Below are 23,446 nucleotides of genomic sequence, written 5' to 3'. Positions count from 1 at the left end.
GTACCCAAAAGAAACCGAACTAATTTTGTGGTGGGCAGAGCTTTTGTAGTACCGCGTTTTGCCGCTAGGAGCGCATAGAGCAAAGCCGAGGTCGCTGAAGCAGGTCAGGACACGTTTCGGTGGAGTTTAGAGTGACAGCTGTTTTGTGTGATCGTAGTTTTTGCAATGGCTGATTTTCGGGAACAGCGTGCAACGGTGAAATTCTGCTTTTTGCTCGGAAAGAGTGGAACAGAAACTCTTGAAATGTTAAAAACGGCAAACAAGGACGATGCTATCGGGAAAACTCAAGTGTTTGAGTGGTTTTTCAGTTTCAAAAATGGTGAAATGTCAATTGATGACAAACCTCATTCTGGTTGTCCTTCCACAGCCCGAACACATGACAATGTTAAAAAAATTCGTGAAATCATCAATGAAGATCGACGACGGACCATTGAACAAATTGTGGAGCTGTCGGGACTAACTTGGAATTTTAGTGCGGCGAAGTTTTGAAACGATTGCGCAACAGTGTGCGGCGGAAGTGGTCCGATTTGTGGCAGTCGGGTGACTGGTTTTCCCATGATGATAATGCCCCCGCTCACACAGCCCTGTCTGTACGACAATTCTTGACCAAAAATGGTATGACCCCTGTTCCTCACCCCACATACTCACCCGACCTTGCCCCATGCGACTTTTTTTTGTTTCCTAGAATGAAAGGAGACATGAAAGGAAAGCATTTTGCTGATGTTGCTGAGGTGAAGAAAAAAACGACGGAGGCGCTGTCACGCATCACAAAAGATGACTTTAAAAAATGTTTTGAAAAATGGAATTAAAGATTGGACAAGTGTATTAATGCAAGTGGATTGAAGGTTTGTACTTAAATTGTGAATAAATAAGTTCACAAAAAAATTAGTTCGGTTTCTTTTGGGTACGCCCACGTACAAGAACAAATTAATCTTTCCTCTTTTATTCAGTATAGACAATGTAATAATGTCATGTTCTCGTAAAGAGCATGTATGTTGTAGAAAGATTAAAAAAGGTAACGTTCCCCATGCACCATGCCATGAAGGAACATATAGGGCATGTGGAGGTACACATTCTTGATCTCAGCCATTCTTGGAGGTCATGTGATAGCACCATGCTCCAGCTGTCTTGACTCCTTAAGATTTCCCATTGGTACCCATTTATTTGAGGCTGGGTGAGCCCCAGAGCCACTTTATGCAGGAATAAGGCTGAAAAAATTCCAACCTTAAATCACCCACCCTAGGAATCAAATCCGCCTCTCCTGCATGGCAGTTGGATGCCCTACCAACTTGACCATCACGTATGTAGCAGTACAAAAATGTAATCCCCTAGATACAGTGCTGGGACTTGAAGGTTAATCAAACCCACCTTTCCTCATGTGAATATCTATCCTTCCGTTCCCTCTCCTTAAACTTGTCTCTCAATTTTTGACTTTCTTCCCTTCGCCTCTGCCTTTCTTCCTCCCTCTTTACATATTTATCCTTCTCATATCGCATTTTATCTCTTTCTCTGCTTGGCAGTTCCTTGAAACCTCGTGGTTTACTCTTCACTTCCTTTGGGGGAGCATCTTCATTTCCAGCTTCATCAGCATCTTCTGGTGCATCTTTCTCTCTCTCTTTCTCTCGTTCTGGATTCTTCAAGAGCTGCAACAACAAAACACGTAAAACGTTATACCACTATCGTAATATTGATACTAAACATAACTGTCCAACAATGAAATGGTAACAAAGCCTCATTATCTAAACTCATATTATGCAAATACTGAATGCTCGTATGTACTATTTTCACGTCTACACATTGAATTACACAACTAATAAGATTCTCAATAAGCTACTAATGAAAGTACTATTTAACAACACCCTATCATAAAAATTATATACTGATAACCAGGGAAAGGACTTATATGTAAATACATATTTATGTGTAAAGCTGAAATCAATTATTTTTTGTATTATCTTTGTGCATCATGGCATGTAGACACGAAAAGTTCAGTCTTTATTTTCCATATTTGTACATATATTAGGTTTGGGCTCATATTTTAGTTATTTTTATATATTATTTCCATATTTCACAACATTTTTTAACATATACTCCATATTCATGCAATAACTACATGTACCCATATGACCGAGAGAGTTGGGTGAATTTCTTGCAAATAACTGACTCCGAATCAATATTAAACAAATGAAAGTTCACGACCTTTCTTTATGTCATCCAATTGCGTTAATTACAAGTTTTCTGTCATCCGAACAATCGTTTACTTTACACCTCCCAACTGTTTGTTTTTGCTATTGCAAAATACTTGAAATTCACGTTTATTTACCATTGTCTATTGTCAACAATAGAGAATGAGGGTTGAAGCACCGGTTCCTGGTTGTTATAAATGTTATTTTGGCAATGTTAGAAGAAAGTTATAAGTCGAGCAGCCCATTGCTAACCCCACAGCAGCACCAGAAGCAACGATTCTGTGGCACATGTATGGGATTCATTTCTGGTTTCTCTTCAAGACAGTCACGGTATTAGTTACAATGTCGAGACTGTGTTTTATGTAGCTTTTGTAGTGTCTTAAATTATTACAATTTTAAGTCCATGTTTAACTCCATATTTTGGTGAAAATAACTACATAAATATGTATTTACATATTTAGCACATTTTTACTACATACAAATCTGTTCCCTGTTAATAACCAGGCAGCTTCATGAGCCATAATGTAATCACAAAGATACATCAGACTTTAATGTACCTAGATTAAATGACAGGAATAGTTTTTAGAGTTCTACAAATTACTGTTCAAATCCACATACTCAATAACAATATTTGACATTTTTTTAAAAATTTAAACATACTTTTCCTGCAGATTTTTCAATTACTATATCTACATAGAGATAATCACCCCCCCCCCTTTTATTATCTGCATGTGCTGATACAGTTTATTGTATCTAATTTTGATATTGCGCCATCCCACAACTAAGTTATCTTCTCTTGGCTACTGGATATATTCTCCATTCTTGTAAATGTTTCTTCTAATTTCACATAATTTTATCTTTAAAACAATTCTTATCTTTTTTTTTTTGGTTGATTAAAATAGCAATCAAAACAATAATTTCAAGATTCTTATGTGACTTTCATATGTTACATCACTTTTTTGCCACTTTTGGCCAATTGCATATATGGAAAAGTTTATAAGTTACTTTCTGCTCGGATAGGTAATCAGGACTGAAAACACAGTTCAAAGTGGGATACAGACAACTGTGTATTGTGCCTCCACCTAAGATCTAACCCAGCTCCCTTGGATAACATTACCACTACACTATTGGGGAGGCCCAATCACAATAATGAGGGTGAAATTGATGAAGAGACATTCACATGCACACAGTTCTAATTGCAATTTACAATAGTTATAAAAACTACATTTGACACGTAAATACAGTGAAACTTCATTATATGTTTTTTTCTCAAAGGATGCAACTAAAGAAATTAAAATGCAGGAAAATCTAACATTCAGGTAAGGATGGGGGAAATGAGATGTGTAATCAGCGTTCCGATGTAAATGAACAACTTAAATCCATTTACTCTTGATTCTACAAGATTTAGAACCGGATTTAGGTACTGAAATGCCTTTCAAGGTGTTCCTATTTGTATATATATCTATTAAAACAGTAAGAATCTTGAAAACCTCCTAAACAGTGGCGAATTCTGAAAATTTGAAATGATTTATTACATCAATTCTTATTTATTGTATGTATTCATTGTATATTAATTAGATATAATATAAATAAATCAGCATGCAAGTAAAACAAAAATAAGAAGTCCCAACAACTTCAAATTCCCCAGAAATTTCCATATGCATTGCTCCACAAAACTTAGGGAATAGAATAAGGAAACAAACACAAAATCTAAGCAACTTTATGTTATCGTGGTCTCAGGCACATATGACGGGAGGAACAGATGCATGGCAGACAGGTACGAACACAACAACAAACACTGGTGCTGTGAACAGTGCCTTATCGTCCACAGGGACCAACACGTGGTACCAGCACATCAGACGACGTGGTAGCATTGGATCCGTGAAACAGTACAGTACAGTTGTGAGAAGTGAAACCCACTGGTGGCACCTGGAAATGAATCGGACAATTGGAAGTGGGAAGGTCGCAAGCGGAAGTGGCCAGGGAATTCAATGTTGCGAAAGTATCATATCAAGGTTGTGATATAGCTTCCAACATGGTCCCACTGTAAGGAGACATAGCTCAGGAGGCTGTCCAAGAGTGACATCTGCACAAGATGACAGATTACTGACTCTCACCGCAAGACTGAACCGGCATCAGACGTGCTCAGAACTGGATAACGATCTTTTCCATGCAACAGGACGGTGTGTTGCCGTGAAACAGTTTGCAGACACCTCAATCTAAGCCAGGATGCTGATGGTGTGTGTGGCATTGATGGCTCATCACAAACATGCACGATACACATAGTGTCAGGAACATATCGGACGGGGTGCGAACCAATGGCAGCGAGTAATGTTCTCAGATGGATCACGCTTCAGCCTGTCGTCCGACTATGGATGGCAATTCGTCTGGCGCGAGCCAGCACTGCGATTTCATTCTAACTTCATGCAGCGGCCTTCCTATGGCAGTGGTTCCATCATGGTGTGGACTGGAGGCATGTTGGATGACAGAACGGACTTCCATATCGTGGAACATGCAACTTTGACAGCACAGCTTTATCATGACGACATTCTGCGTCCATATGATCACAATTTCGGTGAAGCATTTGGTCCAGAGTTCCTGTTTATGAATGACCTGCACTGCGCACATATTGTCAGAATTCCTGGAAGCAGAGACATAACCTGTATTTGAGTGGGCTGCATGCTTGCCGGACCTGAATTCTATCAAGCATGTTTGGGATGCTCTTGGGCAACAACTTGCGCAGTGTAACCCACCACCATGGACCCTTCCTGACCTGAGGAATGCACTCTTTCAGGAGTGGCCCCATATTCCTGCAGCTTTGATTACCAATCTGATCTAGAGCACTTAGACCAGATGTCGTGCCTGTTTGTCTGTTCAAGGTGGTCGCACATGTTATTGATGGTCTGAGTGCTCTCATTCTCCAGTTCCAACTGCTGGGGTCTCGTGCCTTTCCGATTTGTGGACACCCTGTATACTATTCTGCAATGTTGCTGTTCACTTTCATTGCATGTTGCATCTATACCTCATTGGTGTTTCATAAACACTGGTGAAACTGTTTTTGTGTTTATTTCCTTCTGTCCCCTTGGTGTTCCTTTTTTGGAGTAGTATATGTATGAAAAAAAGTTGGTTTACAGGCACTACACCAGGTAACAGGAGCATATGCTACTGCTCCTAAACAAAATACATTGTTAGAGTGAAATATGTTATAACACCATTAAGCTTTGTTTCCATGATATGAAAAACTCAATATGCTGACCAAGGCAGAAATTTATTTTATTATAAAACAAACTAAACGTAACGTTTCAACCTTCTAGCAAGGTCTTCTTCAGACTATGTACCAAGTACAAATGTATATAATAAAATAAATTTCTGCCTTGGTCAGCATATTGAGTTGTTGTTTTTTTTTTTGAAATATATATCTGTGAAATTGTGCACTAAACTAAAATATACAATTTAGCCTTAAATTACTGATTATTTGTGAATCATCTTTCACGTTAAACAAATGTGCAATGTAAAAGTAAAAGATTTATAATAAAAGTAGAATAGTTATTCACAATTGAACAGTACCTAATTTCCTGCATATTTTCTTCACACCAATGCTCGCACAAAGTTGAGTCAATTTTCCATACAGAAACTTGATTTTCAATATTAGAAGAGTTTAATATTACAAATAATACGAAAAAACAATGTGGTTCTATTAAATTAATAATACTATTGCATATATTGATATCTAATATGTATTCTAGATTTTAATGTAAGTATCCCGAAAATAAAATGAAAACTCACTATTTATCTAGTTCACCTTCACAAATCAATATAAAATATTAATGTAAAATTTAGACCATGCAAATAGTAATTAAACACTACATACTTCATTAAATTTAATTTTCACTTGGGTGAATTAAATAATTGATTTTGATGATATGTGCATGCTATCTGCAGGTTCTTTCACATGATTAGTTCACCCTTACTCAAATGAAGTATAGCCAGCTTGAAGACTGTATTTTTGTACTATTCATTCAATTTATTTCATACACTAATGGAAGTTAATATTTCTAATTTTCTAATCAATATACCCTATATCGTTATACCTTATCTGACCAATTCTGAATAACATATTTTATTCAATATTTGCTTTATCATACAAACTGTATGGAGGGGTTGCGGAAGGGAGTTGTATTATTTTCAATTCCCACATCTACAGAAATCATACTTTACTTCTAATTCAAGGTGATAGAAAATACTATACATGTAACACAAATCACTAAACAAAACTCCATTGCACATGAATCTATTGAGGACCTAGGCCTGGCTTTTGGTTGGTTAATGTGTAATTAACATATTGGATCCCCCCGATATACACACACACACATACATACCTACAAACACACTATACATGAAACAAACATTTCAACCTAGTTAATATCTAATGATAAAATTTATCTGACAGCTATCTTTCAAGCAATGTTAAAATTTACCTAGCGAAGAAACTAACCAGCTTATTGTGGAAGAAACACATACCTTGTTCTCTGTTGTTACATTGGAACACACATTCGGCAAGAACTTCACAAAATCATTTGTTTTCATTGTACAGAAATTCATGGGACATGCAGTTGGATGCATGATCATTGTGTTTGAAAGTAATATGTCCCATTAAAATTTAATATGAACCTCATTATTCAAGCTCTATATGTTGTAACAACATCTCAAAATATTCATTAGTATGGGAAAAACCACTACATATATCACAACAAAAATATTCATACTAGGAGATTTTGAAAGTAAGATACGATGTTTTGTCTTCAACTAGAACATATAAAATATTTATTTCAAGTCTTGTGTTGTGATATCTAATAAAGATATTCTATACGTACTTCTACATATATATCTTATTTATGAACACACAACTGTCTGAAATAAATGAAAAAGAGGTACTTTTATCTTGTAATAATTCACTCCTGGTATTCTTCTTTTCTACTACATACACTATGATAATTTCTTATGCATGCACTGACATTGTATTAAGGATATAAGAATGTTTGCATTCTTATGACCGAATTACAGAAAGCAGAAACATCACAAATTTTCAATACATTATTACAAGGGTTCAGATCTTTTTGTAAAAAAAACATAAGCTTTAATGTATCAAATTACTTTCACGTTGTCTACAGACAGATAATGCATTTTATAGTGCCTACAAATAGTGCCTATTTTGTGCATTTTTGCATAAAAATGCCTCCTTGCTGTTTTTTTCTTCTTTTCTTATTTCTGCTTTCATTTGGCTACTTTGACTTTTTCTACAATACATCATAGAATGTAATTTCGAATTTTTTGAGCATCCTTTCACCTAACCACAATTCATCAGCAGCATTATGATTAGCCAACAGTAACAGAAAACTGATGCAAATATTAGAAAAATACAATAGAATACAAAAAATTGAGGTCCATAAATGTTCAACTGGCTAGAAAACTAATAACAAGTTCATGTTCACTGGCTGTTTTGGGGCACTTATGCAACTACATACCATAGTTTCATGGCCCCACTCATATTTATTTTTCCTAGTTATTAAAGAGAAAAATAAACATTAGTGACAACTTTGAATCTGTGCTGCAAAGTTTCAGAGATATAGATAGAAAATGTCATAAATCTGAGAGCTCATAGGATCAAAATAAGGCCCCAAAAAGCAAAATGTTAAGAAAAGCTGTTTCACCTGATGTAATGTGCATAGCATATCACACCACAGGCGTGAGTCGAACCTAGGACTCTGGCATCATAAATAAATAAGCTAATCATGATATAAAAAGGGTCCCACTGAAGCATTGAAAAAGAGCTTCTTAAAAGCTAATCACAACAGCGACCTTCAGCGAAGTTGGAAAACAACCGCTGACATTGCATTAGGCCGACACAGTATGAGAATCAGTAAATCAGCATTTTTAATCAGAATCGCCGTTGCCAAAGAACGCGATCAAGTCAACTGTCTTAACGGCCAATAGTTCGAATTTCATTTAAATAGGTCTCGTGAGAAAATCTCCTTCTTAGTTGCTTTTAGATTTTCAGCGAATGTAGTAAGCTCCTGAATCGCTTTCTGTTTCACATTGAAGTTAAATCGTAATAATTGAACACATTTGTGGGATCTCTCAAACCCCACATAAGATATTAAAGCACCTTCTGACACAATAAATGTGCATCAGTTCTTCAGTGTTCATGACATCCTACATCTGAATGTATTCTTTTAACGTACGAAATTATAGCCCCGTACCAATAACAATTTTTGTGAATTTTGTTATTTTGTATCATTACCCCATGTTTCCATACATGGGGTCATTAAGACCCCAACAAGAAATAATACATTTTTTGTAATGTTAGGCACTAGTTCTGTCATAGCAATGCATGTTGCTCTCGTTCAACTTGAGCATCGTGCTTTTACAGGTGCTTCATAGATGGCGCTAATAAATCAAATTCACATCTAGTTCATAATATTCGTCTATAAAGCGATATACTCCTATTTGGCCGCATTACTGTAAGAAGTAGAAATACATACTATTTGTCATGTATCTTCCGGTAGCCCTTTTGCTGTGCATCACCAATATTATTTACAACTTGTCACCTTTCTTGCTGCAAAATAAGTTATTTTATGTAATATCAATGATGCATAGAAAACTTGAATCATGGCAGGTTAGTGTTAGTGTTGAGTGTTCATCCTATGAGTGTGATTTGGAGATTTGGAGCTTTCTTCAAGGTATTTGTTTCAACCAGTGACAAGGAGTTCTAAAAAAAGGAAGAATGAGCGTTCTGTGAATCCAGAAGATGGTAATTTTAGTGAATTTGTCTCTGAGTGGCTTGCTGAAGAGGGAGTTTTATCCTCTGAAGAAAGTATTCAGGACAGTGATGCAGAAGGATGCTTCGAAAACACCCAGGACATGTGCTCCGCAACATCGAGTTGAGCTGAAAATGAATTAGACAGTGGTGAGAATGAAACATTTTCTTCGGATTCAGAAGCTGTTGCTTCAACTATTTTGACCGGAAGAAATGGTACAATGCGGTCTTCTGTTCCTAAACCTTTTGCACAAACTCGTCAACACAATGTGCTTCACAATGCCCCTAGACCTGCACCAGGTACTATAACTACCACGCCAAAGGATGCATGGGAGTATTTTATTACGGAAGAAATATGTGATGAAATATTATATTGCACAAATTTTGAAGAGACACGCATGGCTTCACAAAAAGAAAAAACCTGGCAAATGTTACTACTACTGAGCTAAATGCATTTTTTGGCATTTTATTACCAGCAGGTGTTGAGAAAACTGGGACATGGAGACAAGGAAAATATTCCTTGATAAACTTTCAAATCCTATGTACAAAGCCAGCATGTCTGTCAACAGATTTGAAGATATAAGTCGAATGATTCGCTTTGATGATAGAAGGACAAGAGAAGCTCGCCTACAATCTGATAAATTGGCTGCTTTTCACCATGTATGGGACATGTTTATTCAGATGTGCCGAAAACAAGTCATACTGAACGAGAGTGTGACTGTAGATGAACAACTTCATCCTTTTCGTGGACGATGTTTGTTCAAACATTATATGCCTGCCAAGTATGGCATTAAAAAATTTCTGGCTTTGCGATTCATTGTTTAGCTATGCTGTTGATGGCAGTATATACATAGAGCGGAAGGAGGGAGAACCTGTACAAAGACATCTGGGACAATCTATTGTGATGGACTTAGTGAAGTCATTGCACAACTTATCCAAAAATGTTACCTTCTATAACTTTTTCACCACCATTCCTTTAGCTGAGGAACTCCTTCAGAAAGGGCTAACTTGAGTTGGAACAAACCTCAAATACCAACAGCAATGAAGCCAAACCATGAACGAAAGTTTACTCATCATCATTTGGGTTCAAGGATGACCTCACATTAGTAAGTTATGTTCCAAAGAAGAATCGGGCTGTTATCTTATTGACTACCATGCATCATAATGTTGCCATACAAGGACATTCTCAGAAGAAAAAGCCAGAAATAATATGTTCTTACAATAAAACAAAAGACAGTGTTGATAAAATGGATCAGGTGGTTAGAAATTATTCATGTAAGCGGAAAACTCGTCGTTGGCCTTTTGCACTGTGGATGAACGTAATGGATATAGCCGCACTGAATGCATTCACTCTCTTTGTGGAGCAAAATCCTCATTACTGAAAAGACGTGAAGAAGAACACAAGATATTTTTTGAAGGAGTTAGCAATGCAGCTGACATTACCAAACATGGAAAATAGAGCACAAACCCAAGTCGACTGTGGAAGCTCTCTTACGTTGTGATGTGATTGCTGCTCGTTCTGATGACCCCATAGCAACAAAAGGAAAGCGAAAGAGATGCTTTCTTTGTTCCCGTAATAATAACAGAAAGAGTGCAATTGTTTGCGTGAAGTGTAAAAAAATGTATGTGGTGAGCATTCTAATGTATTCTGCACTGAATGCAAGTAGAAACTTAAAACTTGCAGCCATGCGCTAGAGAAAGAAGTGTAGTATATGCTGTTACATTAGAAGAAAACTGCAATATTTTAGACCTGTGTGTGTCCTGTTGTTGTTGCTATAATGCCCATTGTATGATTGAACATAAGCAAAATATTTTAGAGGTAATTACAAATATTTTTTTTAATATAAGTAGATAGAAATCTAACTTCCAAATACACTAATTACGTACTAGTGTTGAAAAAAATAACTTTATAGTGCTACTGTACAGAATGTTGTGAATTCTGCTGCATCTGACAATAAAGAAGCTTAAATATGTTTTTATTATTATTTTTTGTTTGTTTGTAAAAGGATGGGAGGTAAATGTTAGAATAGATCTGTTAGAACTTGGTGTGGATAGTAATAACTGGATTGGGAGTGTGCAAGACAGAAAGAGGTGGAGGTTTTATGTTGCTTCGGCGTTGAACCTTCGGGTTTTGTGATGCCAGAGAGTTAGTTAGTTTGTAAAAGTTGTGATAAAATGGATGTGGATATCTCAAAACGACATTAATATGTGATTTCCTTATCTTGTTGTAATCGCTTAGAAATCACGTTGACGTTAGGGAAGCTTTGGGAGAAACCGAGTTACGCTCCCTAGTTGTGATTTGTTACAGGGTAGGACCACATCGAAGCAAGGACCTCCAAGGACGAGAACTTCCAACGGCGCTACAGGTAAACGAATATTCCTTGTGTCTTTCCTCACCCTGCCGGTTCAGTCAAGGGTAGTGTTTTTAAATAGATGTCAGTGTGTTCTTATTTCACGGGGCTAGTGCCCTTGCAGTTTGAGTGTAGACGTAGTTCCTCAGGGCTACACCCTTTCTCCTACAACGTTCCTCTCGCTTAGCAAGCGAGTGACCAACGGCTGTCATAGCCTATCTACGATCACCCCTAAACTTAGACTTTAGACGATAGCGACTTGTATGCATACAAATATATGGTTCTAAAAGGATTGAACTCAGGCCTTTGGTATTCCACTGAGGTGTTCTAGCCATAGCTACTTGTAGATGGCAGGCATATTTCATGATATAAGGTATTTGCTTTCATTAGGAGTTAAACCATTTGGAGGTCATGTAAAGTGCATAGTTGATCCTACAATTTTTTAATTATTTTTTGTAGTTTAATTTAAATCTGCCATCATCATCAAAGCTATCAATGTGAGTATGTATCACACAAAACTTTATCAATATTCTTTGGAGTTTGGGCTTTGTGGGTATTACGAAAAATGCACAATTTTAATTTATTTCAAGGTGTGGCAATAGATGAGGCCATGACTTAGTATTCTCATTGTCTCACTGCATGGTTATTTTTAAAGTGAAACCCTATAGATCGAAAATGCAATATTTGAATGCATATACACACGTGAATGAGCTAAACAATGTATTACAAATTACAAAACAATGAGGATTGGAACAGTAGATCAAATAAATCCAGTAAACAGTGGATGCTCAAAAATCAATTTGAAAACTTGACCAAGAAACATGTGTATACATGTGAAAACAAATGAAGAAAATCAGCAAAAAGTACATTTTTTATATTGATGTTACACAGATGATCTGTAAAGACCTACTGTATGACTCCTGAAGACGAGATCAGCTTAAAGAACAAATCTATATCCAATGCAGGAAGTACATGCACAAAACAATGCTGTAGATATCAGATAAGTATTTTGTTTTCATGAGTTGTTTTGTTATATATTGATCACCTTGGTGAGATTGTGATGACTTTTACAACTCTTAATGTATTATATTTTAGGATAACAATCTTCTAAAAGCATTCATCCTATTAGGACTAGGCAAACAACTAGCATTGCTTTATAATAAAATTGTCAATGAAAGAAAATTTTATACATAAACACACATGTGTAATTGTATCACACAGGCTCTCTTTACTCTGAACTATATCAATTTTATACAAAATTTACAGATTATTTAATGCAGAACTGAAGTACAATTTACGAAAGAAAAGAAAATGATGTAAAATGGCATTAATAGCAAAATAATGACTTACATGGTATAAAAATGAATCCATCATTTGTACATTAAAAATTTTAGTAATGATTTCTTAAACTAGAATATTTCTTACATAAAAAAAACAACTATTGAAATAATTAAATTTTAACACCATATCATTTGATCTAACCAAATTTCTTGAGTATCAATGGCCTGTGTTAGAGATAGTATTTTGGAACAATAAACCTACATGTACATAGTAAAATAAGGATATATAAAAGTGATAATTTCTGTGCATTTCCGTTGCCCACTATATAAATAATATACATTTTTCTATTGCTCTTCATTTCTATATTCCTATAGATATCACCATTTTCTTGCACTCTTTACCTACAAAGTTCACCATTCCCTAAAAATAACAATGTAAACTATAAACTACTTGGGTGCTATTGTTAAGTCTCTCTCAATTTTGCTAATCATTATAGTTGAAGATATATGTGAATTTGCATAAGACTCTTCTTGTAAGTAAATGGAAGAAAATCAATTTTAATATTATATTTATCACCCTGAAGCACAGATAACCCTTTACGTCTTAGAAGCTGTGAACATCTTGAAGAAAGATGAGGAAGTCATCCAGCCCGATTCTGGCATCCTTTCGCTGGTCGATGCTGGAAACAGCCTATTTTGTTTGGCACAACCTTGATTCGGCTTTGAACGATACGCACCTCGGGCCGGAGTTACGTCTTTAGTTGCTTCCAACAACTTTGAGTTGACAAAAATGTTTCTTGACCCTGGGACCGAGAACGACATGCCTTGTCTGAAGTAATGAGGTGCCTTAGCTGACGCTATAAATGTATTCACCTGAGGAGCGACAGAATCAGTTTTCTCGATCGGTTTCAAAGATCTGGTCTTGCCCCTCACCACACAGGAAGATGACCTGTCGAATGGAGGAAGGCTTCCTCTGCCAACACCTCTACAATGCCTGAAGCCTTCCTTTGATCCGTACTCCTGCAAGGGCACTCTTTTACTTTGATCAGAATTTGTCCAAGATGCTCTTTCCTTACAACTCTCCGGAGAACAGAGATTTTGCTTATTCGCATGAGTTTGCCCTTCAAATCCTTTGACAGCACTGTGTGTGGGTAATCTATCATACGAAAACTTAGACAACCTGGTATATGTACTTACTGAGCTTCTATCCCTTGTACAGTTGGTGTATGCATCTACTTTAAGAACATCCTTCAACTTCTTTGTCTGTTCTTTATTGTAAATCTCTTCACATTTTATAGAAAACGTATCCTTCGTATGCTTGGATTGATAGTTGACATTTGAGTATTTCCATGAGGGCTTGTAAGTAACTGACGGTAACTGCTCATTATCAGATAATGAAGTATTATCCGACTCTTCCGTTGAACTACTATCCCATTGTGAGTCAGAAGAGTTCACATTTTGGCTGTCAGATTCACAGTCGCCATAGGTCTGGAAAAGGATAGGAATACAGGGAATGGGTATTGGATATGAACAAGAGGAAAAACAAGGATTTAATGTTAGGTATTACTACTGGAAACTTTCTGCCATGATTCTTACATGTCATGGTGGGTACTATATGGCCCAATTCCAGGTTTTCCAAGGCCAACTTTCCAAAAATTCAAGGTACCAAATAAGAATTGTTATAATAAAAATTAGGGATGGGCCGATATGAAATTTTGGCTGATACCGATAAACTACTGATATAAAATTTACCAAAACTGATAACTGATATTCTACCGATACGATATAAAGTTCCATGTGCTTGAAGAACCTGAATGGATCATTTACCCCCTTAATAAATGTGTTTCAAGGTAACTGCAGTGCAAAATAAGTTCCATATTCAGACATTTGCTTTTTTTTAAAGTAGGGCTTGGAGATTATCCATAAAAATTATACCGAAATGGTGGAATTTCACACTAAATTATAAGATATTTATAGATGTAACGGATCAGTAAAATAATCGGTAATTTTACTGACACACCAATATGCCTATATTGGGTGATACCGATTACCGTATTTAATGTATAATGCACACTTTTTTCCAAAATTTTTGGCCAAAAAAACTGTGGTGCGTATTATGCACAGAATAATTCAGACAGCCAACATGAAACCATACAGGGTCATTCCATGATTTTGGGACACTTGCATTGATTTTTCATGTTTACGGAACCGTATCATGTTATATATCATTGTAAAGCTTGAATCTTGCAGTTTCTGAATATGGAAACAGTATTCCACAAAAGATAACGACACTAATGTGAAATACGGTTGACATAAGTTCATCAAAAAATGAAGAAACATTCTGATTTTTATGGTACTTTGGATGAAAGAAAACATAAGGAAAAAGATATTGAAAATGTATTACTGGCCAAATAATATGACACACATGGAGAGTGTAAATTCCTTAATGGAAGAAATCTTGTGCTGCTAACTGCTATTTGGAAGGTCCTGAATGTGCCTCGTATAAATGTTACATTAGTCACGGAAAGAAACGGTATATATTTTGAAAAAAGAAGGAATGAGCAATTGAATAGGTATGACATCATTCACACCTACAACTAAGAAAGCCATTTCTTGAAACTGGATTGTACTGCGCATTATATACGAGATATAATTTTTGTCACTTTTACCCATCCAAAACCAGAGTGAGCATTATACATGCACGCGTAAATACGGTAATCTGTCCCATTCCTAAAAAAAATAAGTTGTATGAACATTGTACACTAAACTTTAAAAAATAGTTCCTACTATGTGAATAATTTATGGTCCCTTTAAAACTCAGTGAATAGAATAATAAAAATTAATTTCCTCTTGGAGAACTAAATATATCATCTCTCCCTCACATAAAAAATTAATCAACCAATTGAACTGAGTCATCTAAAACTACGAGGCACATAAAAAAAAGTAGTACCCATTTTTTGATGATAAAAAAAGGAACGATATAAGTTAGCTGAACAAACCTTTTACTCTGAATGTATATACCTTGAGCTATTTTTCTACATAGGCACCCATGGGATTGACACATTTATCGTACCAAGAGACAAGTTTTGGTATACCCTCATCATATGCTTCTGTCCTCAGTCTGTTGGCTGAAGGATACACAGGTGCCATCCAAGATCACCTGTTATGATACATTTGCACATGAACTTTCGTGCAAGTTGTCTGTGCAAAAACTCATTATACTTCTTCAGAGACGGTAGTCGAATATCCATTTTGTACTAAGGACAACACACTCAAGTACCTGCATCTCAATCATAAGCACAAAGAATAACAAGTTCAAAACCAACATATACAGGAAAACCCAACCCTGGAACACAATACATTCAAAACCTTTCTGGCCACTCCGCACGACAAAAAAAAAACATTTGGGCCAACTTCTTCCAGAGAGGATTCGACAGTATCATCTCCCTTGGCATCAACAATGGGTACATCCGACAGGAACTCTGCCTCCTAGATGCAACCAAAAGAAAAAAGAACCAGCGAAAAAGACAATAGAAAAAATGGATCAGCTTCCCTTGGCATTTGGATCTAACCAAGAAAATCCAAAAAGTCCTAACTTGGCACACTTTCTTCAAGATAGTGGACCAGCCCCCCCCCCCCACACCCCTCCACTCTATAGCTTCCCACATAACCAATTTCAAGCGATACAACAACCACCCCAATGCAAGAAGTGGCATCTACATGATCACTTGCACTTGTGGAAGCACAAGTATAGGTATGACGAAGTGCAGACTAGAGGATAGGCTCCAGGAGCATGATGCTGACCACCAGCTCATAAAACTGTACTAAAATAATCATGCAAGTGAAATCCACATTGGAAAGGCTGTCAAAAGAAACCTAGTGACCACTCCTGCAGACCTCAACAAAACCTGGCTTCCTGCCATCAAGAATATGCATACCCACCCAACCCATACACCCTCCACAGCCAAAAATCAAGCACGGATCTTAAGCAACTGTAAAAAAGCTTGCCTGCACATGCAAACAAAAGCGAATGCCTATCCTACAGATGCAGATGACAAGATCAGGAACTGACAGCGCCAAAATATCAATGTGTGGCAAAAGAAGGAACTACTACAACCACGTTGGAGCATTAGAAAGTGAAAGGCCCGCGTCGACCAGCGTCACCATGAATGCAAGCGGGGGAAAAAAGGAACCACAGCACCAGAGGAAAGACAGTGCATGCCTGACGAAGCCATCCGACAGGTTGTCAAATTGATTGCGAATCAAAACTACGGCGAAAAATGAAACTTGAACTCAGCCAAACAGATATCTTTAGATACAATGCTCAAAGTATGTACTTTCAGAGTAAAAAAGTTATGTTCACCTAACTTCTTTTGTTCTTTATTACCAAAGTGGTACTACTTGCTGGACATGCCTTACAACAAGAAATAATCAATTGATATTAATGCTGATAAGTTGGTGGAATTTAGATTTAATCAATTATCCCGAAACATGCAAGTTATAAGAAAGGGAAACAGGACAGAGTTCATAGCAAGAATCCCTCCCTCTCTTTTCTTTTGGTTGTCGAAAATAGAATGACCATCCCAATCAAGATGATGTATTAAAGTGTTAATACAAAACTTTATATGAAGCTAGAGGGTGACCAAAAACATTTTTCATGTCTGTGAAGAAAATTTACATTAATAATTCCGGGTGTCATAAACTCATGCTCAATTCTCAGAATTTTCAATCACTCTGCATATGTTAGTGATGAGGCAGATTAATCGGTACTTTTACTGGTATCAACCAAGGCAAGCAAATAAACAAATAAGCTTGTTTTCAAGTCTACTTTATGCTCAGATATGCTAGTCAGCACTGGACTTGCAGTGAGATACAAACAACTGTAGTGTCCTAGTGGAGGATCACTAGGTGATATCATTACCACTATACCATCAGGGAGACAGAGACTAATAAAGCATATCAGTATACTGGATAATCAGTAAAATTTTCAATAATTTAACTGATCTTACATCTCTCAAAATAGCTGCTTGTGACAGTGCATAATTCTATAATTTTGTTATTTTTACGAATATAAAGATTTAAGGCATAACCTGGTGGTTAACAACTTCAGCTTTGGTGCATGTGGTCAAAGGTTCGATTCCCATTATTGACCCACCATCATCAAGATAATAGGAGATTACTTGGAGGAAACAGCTGCAGATTCTGGTGTCGAAAGCCAGAAAATAGTGATGGGACAGAATGTGCTGACCATGGATTGATCAATGACAAAGCTGCAAGGCAAACTTTGGCTCTCAACAGGCTGTTTGTACCACAAGGTTTTCTTACAGTTCATGTAAAAAATATCAGGTTGATGCATAACTTTGTAGTGTTCCTTTCACTGTGGCAAAAGTATTTTTATTTTATACTAATTTGAGATTAACAATAGACATAAATGAATCAGTTACATATTTTCCTTCATTGTCCTGTATCAATGATGGGGCAGTTTTGCAATTCAACGCAACCAGCTGATTTGGGGTTGTGAAGCCAAGTTTTAAGAGCATTTTCATCACCAAAGGAGCTTCCTTGAAGATTGATGTATTGAGAGCTGAAACGGTAGCAATCCGAGGATGCAAGATAGGGGGAGTAAGGAGGATGTGGAATAACTACCCAACCAAGCTCCTGGATGTTAGTGGAGTGTGGGTGTGCAATTGATGCTGTCCTCCTGGCCTACTCGCCGATTTGGTTGTTTTCATTTAAAGCATGCGGTATCCTGAACTTTACCCATGGAATGCAAATATCATACGATGGTTGAATGGTCATAGTTCATCACATTTGCTACAGCGCAGAAGGAATAACTTGGCAGTGACGTCATCTCCCATCTTTATGTCTCCTCCCAGAAACGAAGGCTCATTCGCTAGAGCGGACGAGAAGATGACATGCAAACCAATCGAAAACATTCCGAAAGGGATGAGGCAGGCGTGCAAACCCCCACACTGATACATTAGTCTTTTGAAACAACCCGCAGCTATGAGCGAGTGATTGCAGGCTATTTTGTTTTCTTTGTTAGAGAGTTGTTTTTTTGCTGGTTTTGTCATTGTTGTACAATGAGCGGTGGCGTAAGGAAAGGCAAGCCCTTGCACAGCAATGCAAGAGAATTAAATGTATATAAGTACTTTTATTGCGATGAAAACAAAACAACAGCTGTTCACAGAACGTCTCTGGTGACAGGTGTCAGTGAAAGATCTGTGTGGAGAATTTTGAAGGAGAAAGACAAAAGTGTTTTGCGAGTGCGAGAGGGGAAACCTTTTACAATGCCGGGCAAAAACCGACCGATGCCCAGCAACTTGTCACAAATCTGCATTCTTTTGATGAAGCAGTCGTGCGCCGAACAATCCATGATTTATACACGAAAGGCATTGTTGTCACCATAGATAAACTGATGAAGGAACTGCAAGAAAATATTAATTTTAAGGGTTCGCCTTGGTCGTTGCATATGATCGTAAGATAATTAGGGTTCAGATTTAAAAAGCACAGCGGAGGCAGCAGGAAGAATCTCCTTGAACAAAACAGCATCGTTGCTTTGCGGCGATGATTTTTGAGTGAAGTTTTTTGCACTTTCCTGTTTTGACTTGACTTACGCAATAATATATAACATGTTCTTTCAGCAATTGTTTAATTAATTAATGTTAATGTTTCTATTATTATTTACTTATTTATTTATCATTGTATTATTATCATTATGACGATTTCATCTAGCAGTGCTAACATTAAATTGAAGATTGGTAGTTTGCACCGCGATCTTTACTGCTCGTACTCTTACTCATGCCATGATTTCTTTCATACCAGTTGGCAACGCTGACTTAGCAGGGAGTGACGTCACTGCCAGGTTATTCCTTCCCAGCTGTAATTCTCGAGTTGACTGATATGGATCCTCGTGGATCTAAACTGTCTGTAAAGCTCGATGGTTTTCCTGAATGTGGAGAAACGCTTTAGTCAAAAATGCCCTCTTTGTAATGACAAAACCATTTTCTTGCCCTGCTTTCCCAGTTAGCATTCTCCCCGTACAAGAGACAAATGTTTTGAGCTGCCTCCGCTGCCTTTGCCCCTATGTTAGACTCTGACAGGAGAATATGTCGGAAATGTATTTTTTCCCCCACCGGACACTTATTGTTCTTTAGCCCATAAATAACACAGTCTTTCTTCAAATCTGTAAAATTCAATGTGTATTCACAAGCACAACAATGTCACCCCAATTTATGAACATTAAACAAACTCCTAACACCGCAGTGCTACCATACAAAACACAAACGTTACGAACTTATGCATCAACCCAATATCTCAATGGATGTGGCTACATACTACAGAAAAAACAGTGTAAATATCTCTTACAGATTTCATATTATAGGCGACCAAAGTTTGAGTTGCACGACTTGAAACACACTGTAACAGACATTGTTCAGCCAATTTAAGGCAACACTCACCTTCATAACAGGCTGTTTATCACCCTTCTCCTTGGAATCTTTATCTTTGAGGTCCTTTCTCATTTCTCTTCTTTCCCTTTCCCTTCTTTCTCTATCCTTGATTTCCTTCTCCTTAGCTTCCTTTCTCTTCTTCCTTTCTTCCTCTTTCGACTTTTTCCTCTCAAGCTCCCTTCTCTTGCGCTCCTCTCTTTTCTCCTCCTTGATTCTCTGTCTTTCTGCTTTCCTTTGTTTAATAAATTCAATCAGTGGAGTGGTTACTTTTAGGACTCCGTTGTTTGCTATAAGATAAAGGCAAAAAATAAATCAACATGATTGTGAAAAATAGATGTGTGTGTACCAGTCTCTGGAAATACCAGTTATATTTTCTGGCTACAACTATAGTCATTTTCCAAGTCTGTAATGACAATTCATGCAATTTAAGGATTCCCAATCAGTAGATATCCTGCTCTACAATGCTATAACATAGTTGGTGCTTGAAGTGAAGGGGGATGCAAGGGAATGGTATCCCCCCAGTTAGCAAAATTTTCGCAAGGCACCCACACCCTGCTGTCTCATTGTCGCTGTATTAAACCATAGGAACATCCCCCACGTTAACCTTAAGGCCAGACCAAACCACCTCGAACATTTTCCACTTCCAACACTGAACATAGTAATAAAAAGTGTTACGCTTTCAACTTTGTATGCTATTTAAATGAATGAAGTTTATTTGACAATGCTGAAAATAAATCAACACAGGCAAAGGTTTCTTGTGCATACAGCACAGTGCCATGGAGACACATTTAGGGGATGCGGGGGAAGGGCCACACACTTTCTCCATCTCAGCCATTTTCGAGGTGATGTTATCAGCACCATGTTCTGGCTGTCTTTACCCCCCCCCCCCCCCCCATCGGTATCCCGGGTGGGTGAACCCTGGAGCCACTTTATGCAGGGACAAGGCTGGAAAAATTCCAACAGATCACCCACACTGGAAATCGAACCTGGGTCTCCAGCATGGCAGTCAGATGCCCTACTGACTAAACCACCGCAAGAATGTAATAATATTGTTAAACAAAATATCTCAAGTCAAGAAGACCAATGAGAAAAAAGTGAAACTTTTTGTACCTTTCTTCATGGCATGCTAAAAAAAATTCGTCTTTTACAAGTTTTAAAGATATTTAATTTTTTTTTCCACTATTCCAGGTCTAAGCCGTGGAATTTTTTTAACCTTTGACTTTTGGGAAAACATGTTAAGTTTCATACCTAACAATTTTGAAAACGGATGTGTAACACTCAACAGTACAAGTGTTCACATGCTATTCTCAAGCAAATAATGAAGAATGTAATTAAGAATATCGTGTACCCTGATTCAGGTTACATAACAGTGAAGACTGATCACCAGAGCCCGGAAGTTTGGCAAAATGCCTCTTTTCATCTACTGCATATATTGATAAAAAATTTCTGGATATACGTTTCTGATCCTATTTGGGATCCCACTGCCTATTTTTAATTATAATGCCTTTTTTGCTTTTTTCAATGAAATATGACAATTTTTTTAAAAAAATGTGTATATAAATTATTTTTCTCCCAAAAAACGTTGTTGGCATTTATTTTTCTTCCGTTTACTATGTGAATAATTTTTGCCTTATTTAAGTAATATTGAACTCATGCATGTTTCAACATTGCTGAAGGAGAAAAGTGTGAGAAAAAAGTATTTCATGCTGAGTCAGGATATTGCCTATCGGTTAACATTTCTTGTGCATGATTGACTGCTGAAGTGGACAGGTTGATTTCGAACACAAAAGATATTTCTGAAATCTCCCTCTCAAACCCGAAAATTTCAGGAAGTTGCGATAGAGCTTAGTTTACCTCCACAACCAGTCTTGACGAGATGGGCAGCTATATATTATGCTAACAACCTTCAAAAAATCAGTGAGGTAATCGATGCTCTTCCATAAAATGAAGCGGCTTCAATTCGTGAAAGATCATTTTCTATTATGAAAAACATTCTCTCTGACAGACGACTAGCAATGAATGTTGAGAACTTAAAAAGCACCTTGTAGTTATGTGCAATCAAGCCGGAAAAAATTGAAATGCTCTTCCCAATTTAGATTTTAACATTTTGCCAGAAATTATGGATAAAAGTAAGAGACTTCCAAATGTGCCTTTTTTCGGTTTATTTTGCCTTTTTTTCATTTTAGTGCCTATTTTCCACATTATAAATGCCTTTTTGCCTGCCTATTTTAACGAAAATAAATGCCTGAACTTCCGGGCTCTACTGATCACACATGCTTACCTTTTAATTCTCTCTCTTTGGCTTCTATTTCTTCTAAGCAATCCTGGGTGGAAGGAAGAGTAACATCCTGTGTCTCTTGGAATGTTTCTAAGAACTTGACATACTCGGGATCGGTTTCTAAGGTACCACACTTGGCATCTCGCTTCTTTGCTCGCCGCTTTGGAATCTTTTGAAATGGAGCAAATTCAACGACAGCTGGATATTCGTTCCCTGAAACAACACTCTGGCATGAGTGAGTGTGTGAGTGGAAAAAAATTAAGAAAGAGACAGACAGACAGAGAGCATGCACCGTGTACAGACCTGAAAAGCTAACTGTTAAAATAATATTGTCAAAGTATAGCTTACGGTGAGTGAACACCAAAGCGACATGGGGGTTTCACACTATGGTGACCAACTCCCCCATATTTCCTGGAAACTCCCATATTAGAACTATTTTTTTTGTATCCTCCTGGATTTACATTCTATTTCTCCTGTATATTTCATTAAGTCAAGATTGCAAAATTTTAAATCATTCCGATGAAATACGGGAGTTTTATTGTGTTTTGTATGTCTCGCCGAATTTCAAGTTCAAATTGGCTGCAAGATATTGCAAGTTTAGCCTTCGGTGGGTGGAAATGACATCATACCTTGCAGTAATTGATTGATGCTAGATGCTTGGTTCCGCAGCATAAGTGGACAAATGCATAGGTTAAGACTAAGAAAATTTGTCAATTATTATTCCGTGTTGTGATCTGTATTTCATTAAGCTCAGTCAATAAATAATGAGGCAGAGGATATTACACCAAAACTATGGTAGTTAGAAATAGGTTGACGGGCCCGAAATGGAGGTGCAGGTGTGACGAAACTGTTTGGCACACGCTTTCTCGCTAGATGGCGTTCCGTGTCTAGCAAGGTATGTGCAAAGCTACTGTCAATGCCCAGTGGTATTGTGAAATGTTAACAAGCTCAGGAAGGCAATCAAATCAAAATGTCCCAGTCACCTTTCTCGCCCTATTGCACGACAACGCTAAGTGGGAAGTCCTGAGCCACCCTCCTTATAGTCCAGATCTGCAACTTCCACATCTACGGTGAGCTCAAAAA

At 37.2% G+C, this 23,446-nt stretch overlaps 1 protein-coding gene across 3 annotated transcripts in view; it reads right to left on the bottom strand.

The window, feature by feature from the left end:
• The window catches only part of LOC145982076 (uncharacterized), a 41,562-nt gene that overhangs the window by 10,915 nt on the left and 7,201 nt on the right, over positions 1-23,446 (bottom strand). For 2 of the 3 annotated variants that reach the window (XM_083115671.1, XM_083115672.1), the window contains exons 3-5: positions 22,367-22,576; positions 20,095-20,372; positions 1,369-1,643 (exon numbers count right to left, since the gene is read on the bottom strand). In XM_083115671.1, the coding sequence (XP_082971797.1) occupies positions 1,369-1,643; positions 20,095-20,372; positions 22,367-22,576 (763 nt within the window). Of the gene's footprint in view, positions 1-1,368; positions 1,644-12,915; positions 14,123-20,094; positions 20,373-22,366; positions 22,577-23,446 lie in introns of those variants that run through there. The other variant, XM_083115673.1, reaches the window with a different exon arrangement.

This window comes from Lepisma saccharinum, chromosome 30 (assembly GCF_977018435.1).
Source record: "Lepisma saccharinum chromosome 30, izLepSacc3.1, whole genome shotgun sequence".
Classification (NCBI taxonomy): Eukaryota; Metazoa; Arthropoda; class Insecta; order Zygentoma; family Lepismatidae; genus Lepisma; species Lepisma saccharinum.
The sequence above is the reverse complement of the archived record's forward strand: the minus strand, read 5'-3'. Positions and strand labels throughout refer to the sequence as shown.